The sequence below is a fragment of the Oncorhynchus kisutch genome, linkage group LG26 (genome assembly GCF_002021735.2).
Source record: "Oncorhynchus kisutch isolate 150728-3 linkage group LG26, Okis_V2, whole genome shotgun sequence".
Lineage (NCBI taxonomy): Eukaryota > Metazoa > Chordata > Actinopteri > Salmoniformes > Salmonidae > Oncorhynchus > Oncorhynchus kisutch.
The window spans coordinates 52,116,599-52,138,291 of NC_034199.2; the positions used below are offsets into that span (position 1 = coordinate 52,116,599).

At 49.2% G+C, this 21,693-nt stretch overlaps 1 protein-coding gene across 1 annotated transcript in view; it reads right to left on the bottom strand.

Moving 5' to 3' along the window:
- Positions 1-21,693, bottom strand: part of trpm2 (transient receptor potential cation channel, subfamily M, member 2) — a 101,963-nt gene that overhangs the window by 51,384 nt on the left and 28,886 nt on the right. The window contains exons 4-9 of the mRNA XM_031806118.1: positions 15,326-15,492; positions 13,760-13,940; positions 13,388-13,449; positions 12,642-12,842; positions 12,418-12,520; positions 10,579-10,700 (exon numbers count right to left, since the gene is read on the bottom strand). Of these exons, the coding sequence (XP_031661978.1) occupies positions 10,579-10,700; positions 12,418-12,520; positions 12,642-12,842; positions 13,388-13,449; positions 13,760-13,940; positions 15,326-15,492 (836 nt within the window). The remainder of the gene's footprint in view (positions 1-10,578; positions 10,701-12,417; positions 12,521-12,641; positions 12,843-13,387; positions 13,450-13,759; positions 13,941-15,325; positions 15,493-21,693) is intronic.

A 21,693-nucleotide genomic window follows, 5' to 3' on the forward strand; every position in this document is an offset into this window, starting at 1 on the left:
CCCCCTGTATTTCACCTCCACATTTACTCTGTACCGGTTAGCCCTGTATTTCACCTCCACATTGACTCTGTACCGGTACCCCCCTGTATATAGCTCCACATTGACCTCTGTACCGGTACCCCCCTGTATATAGCCTCCACATTGACTCTGTACCGGTAGCCCCTGTATATAGCCTCCATATTGACTCTGTACCGGTAGCCCCTGTATATAGGCCTCCACAGTGACTCTGTACTGGTACCCCCTGTATTTACCTCCACATGGACTCTGTACCGGTACCCCCTGTATATAGCCTCCACATTGATTCTGTACTGGTACACCCTGTATATAGCCTCCCACATTGACTCTGTACTGGTAACCCCCTGTATTTCACCTCCACATTGACCTCTGTACCGGTACCCCCGGTATATAGCCTCCACATTTAGCTCTGTACCGGTACCCCATGTATTTCACACTCCACATTTACTCTGTACCGGTACCCCCTGTATTTCACCTCCACATTTACTCTGTACCGGTACCCCTGTATTTCACCTCCACATTTACTCTGTACCGGTACCCCTGTATTTCACCTCCACATTTACTCTGTACCGGTACCCCCTGTATTTCACCTCCACATTACTCTGTACCGGTACCCCCTGTATTTCACCTCCACATTTACTCTGTGTACGGTAGCCCTGTATTTCTCCACATTGACTCTGTACCGGTACCCCTGTATATAGCCTCCACATTGACTCTGTACCGGTACCCCCTGTATATAGCCTCCACATTGACTCTGTACCGGTAGCCCCTGTATATAGCCTCCATATTGACTCTGTACCGGTAGCCCCTGTATATAGCCTCCACATGGACTCTGTACCGGTACCCCTGTATATAGCCTCCACATTGATTCTGTACTGGGTACCCCTGTATATAGCCTCCACATTGACTCTGTACTGGTACCCCCTGTATTTCCTCCACATTGACTCTGTACCGGTACCCCTGTATATAGCCTCCACATTTACTCTGTACCGGTACCCCATGTATTTCACCTCCACATTTACTCTGTACCGGTACCCCCTGTATTTCACCTCACATTTTACTCTGTACCGGTACCCCCTGTATTTCACCTCCACATTTACTCTGTACCGGTTAGCCCCTGTATTTCACCTCCACATTTACTCTGTACCGGTACCCCCTGTATTTCACCTCCACATTTACGCTGTACCGGTACCCCCCTGTATTTCACCTCCACATTTACTCTGTACCGGTAGCCCTGTATTTCACCTCCACATTGACTCTGTACCGGTACCCCCTGTATATAGCCTCCACATTGACTCTGTACCGGTACCCCCTGTATATAGCCTCCACATTGACTCTGTACCGGTAGCCCCTGTATATAGCCTCCATATTGACTCTGTACCGGTAGCCCCTGTATATAGCCTCCACAGTGACTCTGTACTGGTACCCCCTGTATTTCACCTCCACATGGACTCTGTACCGGTACCCCCTGTATATAGCCTCCACATTGATTCTGTACTGGTACACCCCTGTATATAGCCTCCACATTGACTCTGTACTGGTACCCCTGTATTTCACCTCCACATGACTCTGTACCGGTACCCCCTGTATATAGCCTCCACATTTACTCTGTACCGGTACCCCATGTATTTCACCTCCACATTTACTCTGTACCGGTACCCCCTGTATTTCACCTCCACATTTACTCTGTACCGGTACCCCCTGTATTTCACCTCCACATTACTCTGTACCGGTAGCCCCTGTATTTCACCTCCACATTTACTCTGTACCGGTACCCCTGTATTTCACCTCCACATTTACGCTTGTACCGGTACCCCCTGTATTTCACCTCCACATTTACTCTGTACCGGTAGCCCTGTATTTCACCTCCACATTGACTCTGTACCGGTACCCCCTGTATATAGCCTCCACATTGACTCTGTACCGGTACCCCCTGTATATAGCCTCCACATTGACTCTGTACCGGTAGCCCCTGTATATAGCCTCCATATTGACTCTGTACCGGTAGCCCCTGTATATAGCCTCCACAGTGACTCTGTACTGGTACCCCCTGTATTTCACCTCCACATTGACTCTGTACCGGTACCCCCTGTATATAGCCTCCACATTGACTCTGTACTGGTACACCCTGTATATAGCCTCCACATTGACTCTGTACCGGTACCCCCTGTACATAGCCTCCACGTTGACTCTGTACCGGTACCCCCTGTATGTCACCTCCACATTTACTCAGTACCGGTACCCCCTGTATATAGCCTCCACATTGACTCTGTACCGGTACCCCCTGTATTTCACCTCCACATTGACTCTGTACCGGTACCCCCTGTATATAGCCTCCACATGGACTCTGTACCGGTACCCCCTGTATATAGCCTCCACATTGATTCTGTACTGGTACACCCTGTATATAGCCTCCACATTGACTCTGTACTGGTACCCCCTGTATATAGCCTCCACATTGATTCTGTACTGGTACACCCTGTATATAGCCTCCATATTGACTCTGTACCGGTACCCCCTGTATATAGCCTCCACATTGACTCTGTACCGGTACCCCCTGTATATAGCCTCCACATTGACTCTGTACCGGTACCCCCTGTATATAGCCTCCACATTTACTCTGTACCGGTACCCCCTGTATTTCACCTCCACATTTACTCTGTACCGGTACCCCCTGTATTTCACCTCCACATTTCCGCTTGTACCGGTACCCCCTGTATTTCACCTCCACATTTACTCTGTACCGGTAGCCCTGTATTTCACCTCCACATTGACTCTGTACCGGTACCCCCTGTATATAGCCTCCACATTGACTCTGTACCGGTACCCCCTGTATATAGCCTCCACATTGACTCTGTACCGGTAGCCCCTGTATATAGCCTCCATATTGACTCTGTACCGGTTAGCCCCTGTATATAGCCTCCACAGTGACTCTGTACTGGTACCCCCTGTATTTCACCTCCAATTGACTCTGTACCGGTACCCCCTGTATATAGCCTCCACATTGACTCTGTACTGGTACACCCTGTATATAGCCTCCACATTGACTCTGTACCGGTACCCCCTGTATATAGCCTCCACGTTGACTCTGTACCGGTACCCCCTGTATTTCACCTCCACATTTACTCTGTACCGGTACCCCCTGTATATAGCCTCCACATTGACTCTGTACCGGTACCCCCTGTATTTCACCTCCACATTGACTCTGTACCGGTACCCCCTGTATATAGCCTCCACATGGACTCTGTACCGGTACCCCCTGTATATAGCCTCCACATTGATTCTGTACCGGTACCCCTGTATATAGCCTCCACACTGACTCTGTACCGGTACCCCCTGTATATAGCCTCCACACTGACTCTGTACCGGTACCCCCTGTATATAGCCTCCACATTGACTCTGTACCGGTACCCCCTGTATATAGCCTCCACATTGACTCTGTACCGGTACCCCCTGTATATAGTCTCCACATTGACTCTGTACCGGTACCCCCTGTATATAGCCTCCACATTGACTCTGTACCAGTACCCCCTGTATATAGCCTCCACATTGACTCTGTACCAGTACCCCCTGTATATAGCCTCCACATTGACTCTGTACCGGTACCCCCTGTATATAGCCTCCACATTGACTCTGTACGGTAGCCCCTGTATATAGCCTCCATATTGACTCTGTACCGGTAGCCCCTGTATATAGCCTCCACAGTGACTCTGTACCGGTACCCCCTGTATGTCACCTCCACATTTACTCAGTACCGGTACCCCCTGTATATAGCCTCCACATTGACTCTGTACCGGTACCCCCTGTATTTCACCTCCACATTGACTCTGTACCGGTACCCCCTGTATATAGCCTCCACATGGACTCTGTACCGGTACCCCCTGTATATAGCCTCCACATTGATTCTGTACTGGTACACCCTGTATATAGCCTCCACATTGACTCTGTACTGGTACCCCCTGTATATAGCCTCCACATTGATTCTGTACTGGTACACCCTGTATATAGCCTCCATATTGACTCTGTACCGGTACCCCCTGTATATAGCCTCCACATTGACTCTGTACCGGTACCCCCTGTATATAGCCTCCACATTGACTCTGTACCGGTACCCCCTGTATATAGCCTCCACATTTACTCTGTACCGGTACCCCCTGTATTTCACCTCCACATTTACTCTGTACCGGTAGCCCCTGTATTTCACCTCCACATTTACTCTGTACCGGTACCCCCTGTATTTCACCTCCACATTTCCGCTGTACCGGTACCCCCTGTATTTCACCTCCACATTTACTCTGTACCGGTAGCCCTGTATTTCACCTCCACATTGACTCTGTACCGGTACCCCCTGTATATAGCCTCCACATTGACTCTGTACCGGTACCCCCTGTATATAGCCTCCACATTGACTCTGTACCGGTAGCCCCTGTATATAGCCTCCATATTGACTCTGTACCGGTAGCCCCTGTATATAGCCTCCACAGTGACTCTGTACTGGTACCCCCTGTATTTCACCTCCACATTGACTCTGTACCGGTACCCCCTGTATATAGCCTCCACATTGACTCTGTACTGGTACACCCTGTATATAGCCTCCACATTGACTCTGTACCGGTACCCCCTGTATATAGCCTCCACGTTGACTCTGTACCGGTACCCCCTGTATTTCACCTCCACATTTACTCTGTACCGGTACCCCCTGTATATAGCCTCCACATTGACTCTGTACCGGTACCCCCTGTATTTCACCTCCACATTGACTCTGTACCGGTACACCCTGTATATAGCCTCCACATGGACTCTGTACCGGTACCCCCTGTATATAGCCTCCACATTGATTCTGTACCGGTACCCCTGTATATAGCCTCCACACTGACTCTGTACCGGTACCCCCTGTATATAGCCTCCACACTGACTCTGTACCGGTACCCCCTGTATATAGCCTCCACATTGACTCTGTACCGGTACCCCCTGTATATAGCCTCCACATTGACTCTGTACCGGTACCCCCTGTATATAGTCTCCACATTGACTCTGTACCGGTACCCCCTGTATATAGCCTCCACATTGACTCTGTACCAGTACCCCCTGTATATAGCCTCCACATTGACTCTGTACCAGTACCCCCTGTATATAGCCTCCACATTGACTCTGTACCGGTACCCCCTGTATATAGCCTCCACATTGACTCTGTACCGTAACACCCTGTATATAGCCTCCACATTGACTCTGTACCGGTACCCCCTGTATATAGCCTCCACATTGACTCTGTACCGGTACCCCCTGTATATAGCCTCCACATTGACTCTGTACCGTAACACCCTGTATATAGCCTCCACATTGACTCTGTAACGGTACCCCCTGTATAGCCCACTATTGTTATTTACTGCTGCTCTTTAATTATTTGTTAATCTTATCTCTTACATTTTTTGGTATTTTCTTAAAACGGTACTGTTGGTTAGGGGCTTGTAAGTAAACATTTCACCTGTTGTATTCGGTGCATGTGACAAATAAAATTGGATGTGATTTTCCATTCAATTGGCGACTGATTTCCATGTGAATATTGTAAAATCCGCATAAAGAATATGTGCTGTGTTTCCATCAAACGGAGTTGTTGCTGATAAAAGTCTTTGCGTGATGACATAGTGCACACAAAACGGGTTTTTTTCTCTGAAGTTTTTAATGTACCGGATATAAATCTAAAGGTGTTTCCATCGCATTTTAAAACCTACCAATAGTTTTGTCACAAAAACTGTTGAATTGAACAGCAAATGTGCCTACTCTGGTTTTAGTTCTTACGCTCTAGCCAACAGCTGGCAGATACAGCTGGTAGACTGTGCTGGTAGACAATGCAGGTAGACTGTGCTGGTAGACTATGCAGGTAGACTGTGCTGGTAGACTATGCAGGTAGACTATGCTGGTAGACTATGCAGGTAGACTGTGCTGGTAGACTATGCAGGTAGACAATGCAGGTAGACTGTGCAGGTAGACTTTTCTGGTAGACTATGCAGGTAGACAATGCAGGTAGACTGTGCTGGTAGACTATGCAGGTAGACTGTGCTAATAGACTATGCAGGTGGACTGTGCAGGTAGACTGTGCTGGTAGACTATGCAGGTAGACTATGCAGGTAGACTATGCTGGTAGACTGTGCTGGTAGACTGTGCTGGTAGACTATGCAGGTAGGCTGTGCTGGTAGACTATACAGGTAGACTGTGCTGGTAGACTGTGCTGGTAGACTATGCAGGTAGGCTGTGCTGGTAGGCTGTGCAGGTAGACTATGCAGGTAGGCTGTGCTGCTAGGCTGTGCTGGTAGAGTATGCAGGGAGACTATGCAGGTAGGCTGTGCAGGTAGCCTGTGCTGGTAGCCCATGCAGGTAGGCTGTGCAGGTAGACTATGCAGGTCGACACTGCAGGTAGGCTGTGCTGGTAGGCTGTGCAGGTAGACCGTGCTGGTAGACTGTGCTGGTAGCCTATGCAGGTAGGCTGTGCTGGTAGGCTGTGCAGGTGGACAATGCAGGTAGGCTGTGCTGCTAGGCTGTGTTGGTAGAGTATGCAGGGAGACTATGCAGGTAGGCTGTGCAGGTAGCCTGTGCTGGTAGACCATGCAGGTAGGCTGTGCAGGTAGGCTATGCAGGTCGACACTGCAGGTAGGCTGTGCTGGTAGAATGTGCAGGTAGACTATGCAGGTAGACTGTGCAGGTAGGCTGTGCTGGTAGACTGTGCTGGTAGACTATGCATGTAGACTGTGCAGGTAGACTGTGCTGGTAGACTGTGCTGGTAGACTATGCAGGTAGACTGTGCTGGTAGACTGTGCTGGTAGACTGTGTTGGTAGACTGTGCTGGTAGACTATGCAGGTAGGCTGTGCTGGTAGACTATGCAGGTAGACTGTGCTGGTAGACTGTGCTGGTAGACTATGCAGGTAGGCTGTGCTGGTAGACTATGCAGGTAGACTGTGCTGGTAGACTGTGCTGGTAGACTATGCAGGTAGGCTGTGCTGGTAGGCTGTGCAGGTAGACTATGCAGGTAGGCTGTGCTGCTAGGCTGTGCTGGTAGAGTATGCAGGGAGACTATGCAGGTAGGCTGTGCAGGTAGCCTGTGCTGGTAGACCATGCAGGTAGGCTGTGCAGGTCGACTATGCAGGTCGACACTGCAGGTAGGCTGTGCTGGTAGGCTGTGCAGGTAGACTATGCAGGTAGACTGTGCAGGTAGGCTGCGCTGCTAGGCTGTGCTGGTAGACTATGCAGGTAGGCTGTGCAGGTAGACCATGCAGGTAGACTATGCAGGTAGGCTGTGCAGGTAGACCATGCAGGTAGACTGTGCTGGTAGACTATGCAGGTAGGCTGTGCTGGTAGACTATACAGGTAGACTGTGCTGGTAGACTGTGCTGGTAGACTATGCAGGTAGGCTGTGCTGGTAGGCTGTGCAGGTAGACTATGCAGGTAGGCTGTGCTGCTAGGCTGTGCTGGTAGAGTATGCAGGGAGACTATGCAGGTAGGCTGTGCAGGTAGCCTGTGCTGGTAGCCCATGCAGGTAGGCTGTGCAGGTAGACTATGCAGGTCGACACTGCAGGTAGGCTGTGCTGGTAGGCTGTGCAGGTAGACCGTGCTGGTAGACTGTGCTGGTAGCCTATGCAGGTAGGCTGTGCTGGTAGGCTGTGCAGGTGGACAATGCAGGTAGGCTGTGCTGCTAGGCTGTGTTGGTAGAGTATGCAGGGAGACTATGCAGGTAGGCTGTGCAGGTAGCCTGTGCTGGTAGACCATGCAGGTAGGCTGTGCAGGTAGGCTATGCAGGTCGACACTGCAGGTAGGCTGTGCTGGTAGAATGTGCAGGTAGACTATGCAGGTAGACTGTGCAGGTAGGCTGTGCTGGTAGACTGTGCTGGTAGACTATGCATGTAGACTGTGCAGGTAGACTGTGCTGGTAGACTGTGCTGGTAGACTATGCAGGTAGACTGTGCTGGTAGACTGTGCTGGTAGACTGTGTTGGTAGACTGTGCTGGTAGACTATGCAGGTAGGCTGTGCTGGTAGACTATGCAGGTAGACTGTGCTGGTAGACTGTGCTGGTAGACTATGCAGGTAGGCTGTGCTGGTAGACTATGCAGGTAGACTGTGCTGGTAGACTGCGCTGGTAGACTATGCAGGTAGGCTGTGCTGGTAGGCTGTGCAGGTAGACTATGCAGGTAGGCTGTGCTGCTAGGCTGTGCTGGTAGAGTATGCAGGGAGACTATGCAGGTAGGCTGTGCAGGTAGCCTGTGCTGGTAGACCATGCAGGTAGGCTGTGCAGGTCGACTATGCAGGTCGACACTGCAGGTAGGCTGTGCTGGTAGGCTGTGCAGGTAGACTATGCAGGTAGACTGTGCAGGTAGGCTGCGCTGCTAGGCTGTGCTGGTAGACTATGCAGGTAGGCTGTGCAGGTAGACCATGCAGGTAGACTATGCAGGTAGGCTGTGCAGGTAGACCATGCAGGTAGGCTGTGCAGGTAGACCATGCAGGTAGGCTGTGCTGCTAGGCTGTGCTGCTAGGCTGTGCTGGTAGGCTGTGCAGGTAGACTATGCAGGTAGACTGTGCAGGTAGGCTGTGCTGCTAGGCTGTGCTGGTAGACTATGCAGGTAGGCTGTGCAGGTAGACCATGCAGGTAGGCTGTGCAGGTAGGCTGTGCTGCTAGGCTGTGCTGGTAGACTATGCAGGTAGGCTGTGCAGGTAGACCATGCAGGTAGGCTGTGCAGGCAGGCTATGCAGGTAGGCTGTGCAGGTAGGCTGTGCAGGTAGGCTGTGCAGGTAGGCTGTGCAGGTAGACCATGCAGGTAGGCTGTGCAGGTAGCCTGTGCAGGTAGGCTGTGCAGGTAGGCTGTGCAGGTAGACTATGCAGGTATGCTGTGCAGGTAGACCATGCAGGTAGGCTGTGCAGGTAGACCATGCAGGTAGGCTGTGCAGGTAGGCTGTGCAGGTAGACCATGCAGGTAGGCTGTGCAGGTAGACCATGCAGGTAGGCTGTGCAGGTAGACCATGCAGGTAGGCTGTGCAGGTAGACCATTCAGGTAGGCTGTGCAGGTAGACTATGCAGGTAGGCTGTGCAGGTAGACCATGCAGGTAGGCTGTGCAGGTAGACCATGCAGGTAGGCTGTGCAGGTAGGCTGTGCAGGTAGACCATGCAGGTAGGCTGTGCAGGTAGACCATGCAGGTAGGCTGTGCAGGTAGACCATGCAGGTAGGCCGTGCAGGTAGACCATGCAGGTAGGCTGTGCAGGTAGGCTGTGCTGGTAGACTATGCAGGTAGGCTGTGCAGGTAGACCATGCAGGTAGGCTGTGCAGGTAGACCATGCAGGTAGGCTGTGCAGGTAGGCTGTGCAGGTAGACCATGCAGGTAGGCTGTGCAGGTAGGCTGTGCAGGTAGACCATGCAGGTAGGCTGTGCAGGTAGGCTGTGCAGGTAGGCTGTGCAGGTAGACCATGCAGGTAGGCTGTGCAGGTAGCCTGTGCTGGTAGACTGTGCAGGTAGGCTGTGCAGGTAGGCTGTGCAGGTAGACCATGCAGGTGGCCTGTGCAGGTAGGCTGTGCAGGTAGGCTGTGCAGGTAGACCGTGCAGGTAGGCTGTGCAGGTAGACCATGCAGGTAGACCATGCAGGTAGGCTGTGCAGGTAGGCTGTGCAGGTAGACTGTGCAGGTAGGCTGTGCAGGTAGACCATGCAGGTAGACCATGCAGGTAGGCTGTGCAGGTAGGCTGTGCAGGTAGGCTGTGCAGGTAGACCATGCAGGTAGGCCATGCAGGTAGACCATGCAGGTAGACCATGCAGGTAGACTGTGCAGGTAGGCTGTGCAGGTAGACCATGCAGGTAGACCATGCAGGTAGACTGTGCAGGTAGGCTGTGCAGGTAGACCATGCAGGTAGGCTGTGCAGGTAGGCTGTGCAGGTAGGCTAGTATACATGACAACATTATTATTGATAAGAATATTGGTATTTGTCAAACGGCAAGCGTCAATCGTCACCAGAAAAAGACCCTTGATATTGATTAGAAAGGACTGGATCATTAAGCCCATCACTGTGCACTATCACCACCCTGTGAAGTTCATCAAGCCCATCACTGTGCACTATCACCACCCTGTGAAGTTCATCAGTTATTTCATCTGTAGCCTAATAAACTGCATGGTTTCCCCAAACAAGTCGTAGTGGGAGGACCACACATTATATTATGATATATATAATATATATATTATTATTATTATATCAACATTTGTACATAAAGGATTTCCATTTCTCACATTATTAATTTTACTGACACAAAACGATCCCAACATGTCAAATGAACATATTTATGCAATTGTACCAAAACGTCCTGTTTCCATCACAGCTGTCGTGATTTTGTTTTTATACAGTATGACTTCACTCGCAGAAAAACTGTATCTAATGTTTTTTTTTAAATTTTGATCAAATTATACCCCACTTTCGTGGTATCCAATTCTATAGTTATGACCTTCTCTCATTGCAGTAACTCCCGAAAGGGCTTGGAAGAGCATCAGTGCTTCTTTTACACACGGCTCTGATTGAAAGTTAGCCGAACCTACCTTCCACTGGCTATCCTCAGTGAAGATGTCAGTCTTAGCGATGTCCACTCTGTTCCAGGCTACGGCTAGCTCCAGTTGTCTCTCCCAGCGCTCCATCCCAACAGACTCACTGCTCCTGTTGGCTGGGAGGGGAAGAGGAGAAGAGAGAGAGAGATAAACCTGGATTAGAACTAGGGCTGTGGTGTTTCCCGGAAGTCTAGACCTTATAACCAAGGCAACCAGGTGCTGATCAGGTTTTGTGTGCAGTTCAAAACTGATATGGAAACCATTCTTCCAATGTGGAATTTAGAAAGTGACTTACTCTGCATAATTTAGCCGTAATGCGAATGCTTAGAGCTTAATATGAGACAGTCTGGTAATATGTGACACCGTGATGCATCAGAATGTCCAGATAAGGCACTCAGATTCTTCTAGATGGCGACGAATGAGACTATTTACAGAACGTCTCAGTCTGAGAGACATCCTAAACTCAATCATCTACTTCAGGAAGTGTCAAGAAGAGTCTAAGGTTTCAACATTAACACACTGTCTGGAAACCAAGCGGACAAAGTGCTGCTCATGTACTCATGTAGCATTAGTAATGTTACTCTGTGACTCAGCAAAAGAACCTGTTATTCTGAAGTACTCAGCATTAGTAATGTTACTCTGTGACTCAGCAAAATAACCTGTTATTCTGAGGTACTCAGCATTAGTAATGTTACTCTGTGACTCAGCAAAAGAACCTGTTATTCTGAGGTACTCAGCATTAGTAATGTTACTCTGTGACTCAGCAAAAGAACCTGTTATTCTGAAGTACTCAGCATTAGTAATGTTACTCTGTGACTCAGCAGAAGAACCTGTTATTCTGAAGTACTCAGCATTAGTAATGTTTCTCTGTGACTCAGCAGAAGAACCTGTTATTCTGAAGTACTCAGCATTAGTAATGTTACTCTGTGACTCAGCAGAATAACATGTTATTCTGAAGTACTCAGCATTAGTAATGTTTCTCTGTGACTCAGCAGAAGAACCTGTTATTCTGAGGTACTCAGCATTAGTAATGTTTCTCTGTGACTCAGCAAAAGAACCTGTTATTCTGAAGTACTCAGCATTAGTAATGTTACTCTGTGACTCAGCAAAAGAACCTGATATTCTGAGGTACTCAGCATTAGTAATGTTACTCTGTGACTCAGCAAAAGAACCTGTTATTCTGAGGTACTCAGCATTGGTAATGTTACTCTGTGACTCAGCAAAATAACCTGTTATTCTGAAGTACTCAGCATTAGTAATGTTACTCTGTGACTCAGCAGAAGAACCTGTTATTCTGAAGTACTCAGCATTAGTAATGTTTCTCTGTGACTCAGCAGAAGAACCTGTTATCCTGAGGTACTCAGCATTAGTAATGTTACTCTGTGACTCAGCAGAAGAACCTGTTATTCTGAAGTACTCAGCATTAGTAATGTTTCTCTGTGACTCAGCAGAAGAACCTGTTATTCTGAAGTACTCAGCATTAATGTTACTCTGTGACTCAGCAAAAGAACCTGTTATTCTGAAGTACTCAGCATTAGTAATGTTTCGCTGTGACTCAGCAGAAGAACCTGTTATTCTGAGGTACTCAGCATTAGTTAATGTTTCTCTGTGACTCAGCAAAAGAACCTGTTATTCTGAAGTACTCAGCATTAGTAATGTTACTCTGTGACTCAGCAAAATAACCTTTTATTCTGAGGTACTCAGCATTAGTAATGTTACTCTGTGACTCAGCAAAATAACCTGTTATTCTGAAGTACTCAGCATTAGTAATGTTTCTCTGTGACTCAGCAGAAGAACCTGTTATTCTGAGAAGCCACAAGGCCTGGTTGTTACCTTTGAGCAGCGCCTGGAGAATGGCCACATCAACATCACCGTGGTTGTCTTCACTCATACGGAACACTGTCAGTAGCTGAGGCATCCTGATGATGTCCTGAATCTGGAATAAAGGAATGAAACTCAGCTACAGTATCAAGTATTCACTTTAAGAAAGAGCTCCATGTATTTACTAACCGTGTGAAACCAGAATGACCGGCTGGTTTAACAAGGCTATGTGTTACCTTCTTGGTCCATTCTATGATCTTGAGCTCTGTGAAGGAGTCATACTCCGGACCGAAGAACCGTTTCATTAGCTGGTGGATGACAGTCAGGGTAACCTTGGCAACGGGGAGACCAGCCACATGGGCGACGACGTCCGCAAGTCTCCCTGACCCTTCCAGGATGACACAGGGGGTCCTGTTCAGCATGGCACCGTAGATGGTCTGAGGTGGGGTGATGCGTGAGAAGAGAGGTCAGGGGTCTAAGGTCACAGTGCACGAGACCATCCAGTCAGAAGAATACGCTGAAGAAACTAAAGGAATGATTCAACTACTGACCTGGTCCCCCATTCAGCACCACACACATGATACTCACACTGAGAGTGCCTAGTCCCCCATTCAGCATCATAGACTGATGATACTCACACTGAGAGTGCCTAGTCCCCCATTCAGCATCACACACATGATACTCACACTGAGAGTGCCTAGTCCCCCATTCAGCATCACAGACTGATGATACACACACTGAGAGTGCCTAGTCCCCCATTCAGCACCACACACATGATACTCACACTGAGAGTGCCTAGTCCCCCATTCAGCACCACAGACTGATGATACACACACTGAGAGTGCCTAGTCCCCCATTCAGCACCACACACATGATACTCACTCTGAGAGTGCCTAGTCCCCCATTCAGCATCACAGACTGATGATACTCACACTGAGAGTGCCTAGTCCCCCATTCAGCACCACAGACTGATGATACTCACACTGAGAGTGCCTGGTCCCCCATTCAGCACCACACACACTACTGGGATCCTCACTCCACTCTCTGGAGGAGACAGACAGACAGAGGTACTCGGCTTAACTCTGTTTCTTGAACTGTATTGTTGGTTAAGGGCTTGTAAGTAAAGCATTTCATGGTATTCGGCGCATGTGGAAATTTTGATTTGATTTGATTTGATAGACAGAGTCACACAAACACAGACACAGACGGGGGACTGACAGCAGACAGCACTGTGAATTACTGACAAACGGTTGCTGTGATTCTCATGTTTCTTTAACAAGGACACAAGCGCAGAAAGATTAGAGAGAGAAAGAGAGAGAGATATCGATCACAATCAGAGCCCCTCTAGTCCTACCTCTGTTTCCCAGAGGCTGCTGGGAGATTAGTCTCTCTAGTCGGGAGCGTAGTTCTATCTCGACTCCGTAGCATCCGTGTGTTCCATCATCCACCAGCAGGAAGTGGGAGTGGTTGTTGTCCAGACAGGAGAGGTGACCCTGAGACTGCATGTCCAGAGAGTAGTGGGCTGGGAACCGGCCCTGCAGAGTACATTAGAGGTTTGGGGTTAGGGAGGGTTAAGGGTAGAACAGCCCCTGGAGAGTACAGTAGAGGTTTGGGGTTTGGGTTAGGGAGGGTTAATGGTAGAACAGCCCCTGGAGAGTACAGTAGAGGTTTGGGTTAGGGAGTGTTAAGGGTAGAACAGCCCCTGGAGAGTACAGTAGAGGTTTGGGGTTAGGGAGGGTTAAGGGTAGAACAGCCCCTGGAGAGTACAGTAGAGGTTTGGGTTAGGGAGGGTTAAGGGTAGAACAGCCCCTGGAGAGTACAGTAGAGGTTTGGGTTAGGGAGGGTTAAGGGTAGAACAGCCCCTGGAGAGTACAGTAGAGGTTTGGGGTTAGGGTAAGGGAGGGTTAAGGGTAGAACAGCCCCTGGAGAGTACAGTAGAGGGTTTGGGGTTTGGGAAGGTTAAGGGTAGACCAGCCCCTGGAGAGTACAGTAGAGGTTGGGGTTAAGGTTAGGGAGGGTTAAGGGTAGAACAGCCCCTGGAGAGTACAGCAGAGGTATGGGGTTAGGGTTAGGGAGGGTTAAGGGTAGAACAGCCCTTGGAGAGTACAGTACAGTTTGTCTGTGTGGCTCTAACCATCGAAGGGTTAGGACCTAAAGGAAGGGTAGAGAGTGATTTGGGAGCATCTCTACAACTCTCTCGCTCTCTCGTCAACTCATATCTCAGCTGTTTAACTCAATTCAATTTCAATTCAATTTAAGGGCTTTATTGGCATGGGAAACATATGTTAACATTACCAAAGAAAGTGAAGTAGATAATAGAACAAAGGAAATAAACAATAAAAAATGAACAGTAAACATTACATTCACAAAAGTGACAAAATAATAAAGACATTACAAATGTCATATTATGAACAAATAGTTAAAGTACAAAAGGAAAAATAAATAAGCATAAATATGGGTGGATTTGAAATGGTGTTTGTTCTTCACTGGTTGCCCTTTTCTTGTGGCAACAGGTCACAAATATTGCTGCTGTGATTGCACACTGTGGTATTTCCCACTAGACATGATTGGCTGAGATTATGAGTGTGCAGGACATGCTGAGAGAAGAGTTCGGATTGGTCTGCCATACAGAAGGCTTCTGTCTATTTGAGCTCGTCAGTCTGTGATGGTAATCTTGTCGATCCCGGCCTTCTTTAAATGTGTAGTGGAGCTGCGTAAGAGAGTATGATAGCTAAAGACATGGATGAAACACCTGTCTCTGGATTACATCTTCAAACTAAGGGCAACCATGGCATGGCATCCATGACAGGGAGAAGGCAACCATCATAAAAAGAGCTCTCTCTCACTCTCTCTCCAGTTCATAATTATCTCAGGGCCACATCCTTGTCTTATACAAAATAACTCTTTCTCCAGTCCTTACCTCATGGTGTACCAGGGGTCTCCTGTTGTGTATGGCTCCCCAGGTCGCCACTCCAATGGCCACGATTTGCCCCTCCATAGAGCCACTACTGAGGACGTATTCCCTCACCGCCTGGCCTACATGCTTCATCACACCTGCATGGGTGCCACCTGTAATGATCCAGGCACCTATAACGAACACAGGTTAACAAGTTACAGATTAACTATGCTCCTGCACAGACGACAGACCACAGGCCATGACAACAGGCCATGACAACAGACAACAGGCATGACAACAGATCACAGGCCACGACAACAGGCCACAGATCATGACAACAGACCACAGACCATGACAACAGACAACAGACCACGACAACATACCACAGACGATGACAACAGACAACATGCAATGAAAACAGACCACAGACCATGACAACAGACCACCGACCATGAAAACAGACCACAGGCCACGACAACAAAGCGTGGGCCATGTCAACATAACATAGACCACAACATCAGACCACAATGCTATGTCAACAGATCACAGGCCATGCCAACAGACCACAGGCCACAAGCCATGACAACAGACCACAGGCCATGACAACAGACCACAGATCATAGGCCATGACAACAGACCACAGGCCATGACAACTGACCACAGACCACAGGCCATGACAACAGACCACAGGCCATGAAAACAAACCAAAGACCACAGGCCATGACAACAGACCACAGGCTACAAGCCATGACAACAGACCAAAGGCCGTGACAACAAACCAAAGACCACAGGCCACAGGCCATGACAACAGACCACATGCCATGACAACAGACCAAATACTACAGGCCACAGGCCACAGGCCATGACAACAGACCACAGACCATGACAACGGACCGTGACAACAATCCACAGACCATGACAACAGCCCATGACAACAGACCACAGGCCACAGGAAATGACAACTGACTACAGACCATGACAACAGACAATAGGCCATGACAACAGACCACAGGCCACAGGCCATGACAACAAACCACAGGCCATTGACAACAGGCCATGACAATAGACCACAAGGCCATGTCAAAGGACCATAGGCAATGCCAACAGACCACAGGCCACAAGCCATGATAAAAGACCACAGGCTGTGACAACAGACCTCAGGCCACAAGCCATGACAACAGACCACAGACCATAACAACAGACCACAGGCCATGACAGCGGACAATGACAACATTCCACAGACCATGACAACAGGCCATGACAACAGACCACAGGCCACAGGAAATGACAACTGACCACAAGCCATGAAAACAGACCACAGACCATGACAACAGACAATAGGCCATGACAACAGACTACAGACCATGACAACAGACCACACGCCATGCCAATAGACGACAGACCACAGGACATGACAACAGACCACATACCATGACAACAGACCACAGAACATGGCAACAGGCCATAACAACAGATCACAGGCCACAACAACAGACGACAGGCCATGACAATAGACAAGAGACCATGACAACAGACCACAGGCCATGACAATAGACCAACAGACCATCACAACAGACCACAGGCCATGACAACAGACAACAAACCAAAGACAATGACAACAGTCCACAGGACATTACAATAGACCACAAACAAGAGGCCATGACAACAGATCACAGGCCATGGCAACATACCAAATACCACATGCCACAGGCCATGAGAAAAGACTACAGACCATGACAACAGACCACAGGCCATGACAACAGACCTCAGGTCATGACAACCGACCACAGAACACAGGTGATGCCAACAGACCACTGGCCATGACAGCAGACAATGACAATAGACAAGAGACCATGACAACAGACCACAGGCCATGACAGCAGACCACAGGCCATGACAACAGACCACAGACCATGACAACAGACAATAGGCTATGACAACAGACCACATACATAGTAGTTTATGTGTCGGGGGGCTGGGGTCAGTTTGTTATATCTGGAGTACTTCTCCTGTCCTATTCGGTGTCCTGTGTGAATCTAAGTGTGCGTTCTCTAATTCTCTCCTTCTCTCTTTCTTTCTCTCTCTCGGAGAACCTGAGCCCTAGGACCATGCCCCAGGACTACCTGACATGATGACTCCTTGCTGTCCCCAGTCCACCTGGCCATGCTGCTGTTCCAGTTTCAACTGACCTGAGCCCTAGGACCATGCCCCAGGACTACCTGACATGATGACTCCTTGCTGTCCCCAGTCCACCTGGCCATGCTGCTGCTCCAGTTTCAACTTCCACCTGACTGTGCTGCTGCTCCAGTTTCAACTGTTCTGCCTTATTATTATTCGACCATGCTGGTCATTTATGAACATTTGAACATCTTGGCCATGTTCTGTTATAATCTCCACCCGGCACAGCCAGAAGAGGACTGGCCACCCCACATAGCCTGGTTCCTCTCTAGGTTTCTTCCTAGGTATTGGCCTTTGTAGGGAGTTTTTCCTAGCCACCGTGCTTCTACACCTGCATTGCTTGCTGTTTGGGGTTTTAGGCTGGGTTTCTGTACAGCACTTTGAGAAATCAGCTGATGTACGAAGGGCTATATAAATAAATTTGATTTGATTTGATTTGATTTGATACCATGACAACAGACCACAGGCCACAGGCCATGTCAACGAACCACAGACCATGACAACAGATTACATGCCATGACAACAGACAAAATACCACATGCCACCGGCCATGACAAAAGACCACAGACCATGACAACAGACCACAGAAAATGGCAACAGGCAATAACAACAGACGACAGGCCAAAACAACAGACCACATGCCATGACATTAGACAAGAGAACATGACAACAGACCACAGGCCATGACAATAGACCACAGACCAAAGACAATGACAGCTGAGCACAGGCCATGACAACAGACCACAGACCACAGGCCATGACAACAGACCACAGGACCACAGGACATTACAATAGACCACAAACAAGAGGCCATGACAACAGACCACAGGCCATGACAACAGACAATAGGCCATAACAACAGATAACAGACCATGACAAAAGACAAGAGGCCATGAAAACAGACCACATGCCACAGGCAATGTAAACAATCCACAGACCATGACAACAGGACAAAGGCCACAGGCCATGACAACAAACCACAGACCATGACAACAGACCACCGGCCACGACAATAGACCGCAGGCTACAGGCCATGACAACAGACCACAAGCCATAACAACAGACAACAGGCCATGACAACAAACCACAGGTCACAGGCCATGACAACAGACCACAGGCCATTAAAACAAACCACAGACCATGACAACAGCACACAGGCCATGACAACAGACCACATACCATGACAACAGACAATAGGCCATGACAACAGACCACATACCATGACAACAGACCACAGGCAACAGGCCATTTCAACAAACCACAGACCATGACAACAGATAACAGACCATGACAACAGACAAGAGGCCATGAAAACAGACCACATGCCACAGGCAATGAAAACAAACCACAGACCATGACAACAGGATAAAGGCCACAGGCCATGACAACAAACCACAGACCATGACAATAGACCACAGGCCACGACAATAGACCGCAGGCTACAGGCCATGACAACAGACCGCAGGCCATGACAACAGACCTCAGGTCATGACAACAGACCACTGGCCATGACAATAGACAACAGACCTCAGGCCATGACAACAGACCACAAGCCATAACAACAGACAACAGGCGATGACAACAAACCACAGGTCACAGGCCATGACAACAGACAATTGGCAATGACAACAGCACACAGGCCATGACAACAGACCACAGACCATGGCAACAGACAATAGGCCATGACAACAGACCACATACCATGACAACAGACCACAGGCAACAGGCCATGTCAACAAAACACAGACCATGACAGCAGATTACATGCCATGACAACAGACAACATACCACATGCCACCGGCCATGACAAAAGACTACAGACCATGACAACAGACCGCAGGCCATGACAACAGACCTCAGGTCATGACAACAGACCACTGGCCATGACAATAGACAACAGACCTCAGGCCATGACAACAGACCACAGGCCACGACAACAGACCACATGCCGTGACAACAGACCACATGCCATGACAACAGACCACATGCCACAGGCCGTGACAACAGACCACAGGCCATGACAACAGACCACAGGCCATGGCAACATACCAAATACCACATGCCACAGGCCATGACAACAGAACACATACCATGACAGCAGACCACAGGCCATGACAATAGACCACAGACCATCACAACAGACAATAGGCCATGAAAACAGACCACATACCACAGGCCATGACAACATACCTCAGGTCATGACAATAGACAACAGACCACAGGCCATAACACCAGACCACAGGCCACGACAACAGACCAGATGTCGTGACAACAGACCACAGGCCATGACAACAGACCACATGCCACAGGCCGTGACAACAGACCACAGGCCATGACAACAGACCACAGACCATGACGACAGACCACACGCCATGCCAATAGACCACAGACCACAGGCCATGACAACAAACCACAGACCATGACAACAGACCACAGGCCATGACAACAGACCACATGCCACAGGCCGTGACAACAGACCACAGGCCATGACAACAGACCACAGACCATGACGACAGACCACACGCCATGCCAATAGACCACAGACCACAGGCCATGACAACAGACCACATACCACATGCCACAGGACATGACAACAGACCACAGGCCATGACAACAGACCACAGTCCATGACGACAGACCAAACGCCATGCCAATAGACCACAGACCACAGGCCATGACAACAGACCACAGAACATGGCAACAGGCCATGACAAGAGAACACAGGTCACAGGCCATAACAATAGACCACAGGCCCCGACAACAGACCCCAGGCCATGACAACAGACCACAGACCATGACGACAGACCACACGCTATGCCAATAGACCACAGACCACAGGCCATGACAACAGACCACAGTCCATGACGGCACACCATAGGCCATGACAGCAGACCACAGACCACAGGACATGACAACAGACCACAGGACATGACAGTAGACCAGAGACCATGACAACAGACAACATACCAAAGACAATGACAACAGAGCACAGGCCATGACCACAGACCACAGGCCATGACAACAGACCACAGACCATGATGACAAACCACACGCCATGCCAATAGACCACAGACCACAGGCCATGACAACAGACCACATACCACACGCCACAGGACATGACAACAGACCACAGGCCATGACAACAGACCACAGTCCATGACGACAGACCAAACGCCATGCCAATAGACCACAGACCACAGGCCATGACAACAGACCACAGTCCATGACGACAGACCAAACGCCATGACAAGAGAACACAGGTCACAGGCCATAACAACAGACCACAGGCCCCGACAACAGACCACAGGCCATGACAGCAGACCATAGGCCATGACAACAGACCACAGACCACAGGACATGACAACAGACCACAGGACATGACAACAGACCAGAGACCATGACAACAGACAACATACCAAAGACAATGACAACAGAGCACAGGCCATGACCATAGACCACAAACAAGAGGCCATGACAAAAGACCACAGGCCATGACAACAGACCACAGGCCATGACAACAGATCACAGACCATGACAACAGACAAGAGGCCATGAAAACAGACCACATGTCACAGGCAATTAAAACAAACCACAGACCATGACCACAGGACACAGGCCACAGGCCATGACAACAAACCACAGACCATGACCACAGGACACAGACCACAGGCCACAACAATAGACCGCCGATTACAGGCCATGACAACAGACTACAAGCCATTACAACAGACAACAGGACATGACAACAAACCAAAGACCATGACAACAAACCACAGACCATGACAACACACCACAGACCATGAAAACAAACCACATACCATGAAAACAAACCACATACCATAACAACAGACCACAGGTCATGACAACAAACCACAGACCATGACAACAGAACACAGGCCATCACAACAAACCACAGACCATGAAAACAAACCACATACCATGACAACAGACCACAGACCATGACAACAGAACACAGGCCACATGCCATGACAACAAACCACAGACCATGACAACAGAACACTGGCCATGACAACAAACCACAGACCATGACAATAGACAAGAGGCCATGACAACAGATCACAGACCATGACAACAGACACGAGGCCATGAAAACAGACTACATGCCACAGGCAATGAAAACAAACCACAGACCATGACAACAGGCCACAGACCACATGACGTGACAACAGACCACATGCCATGACAACAGACCA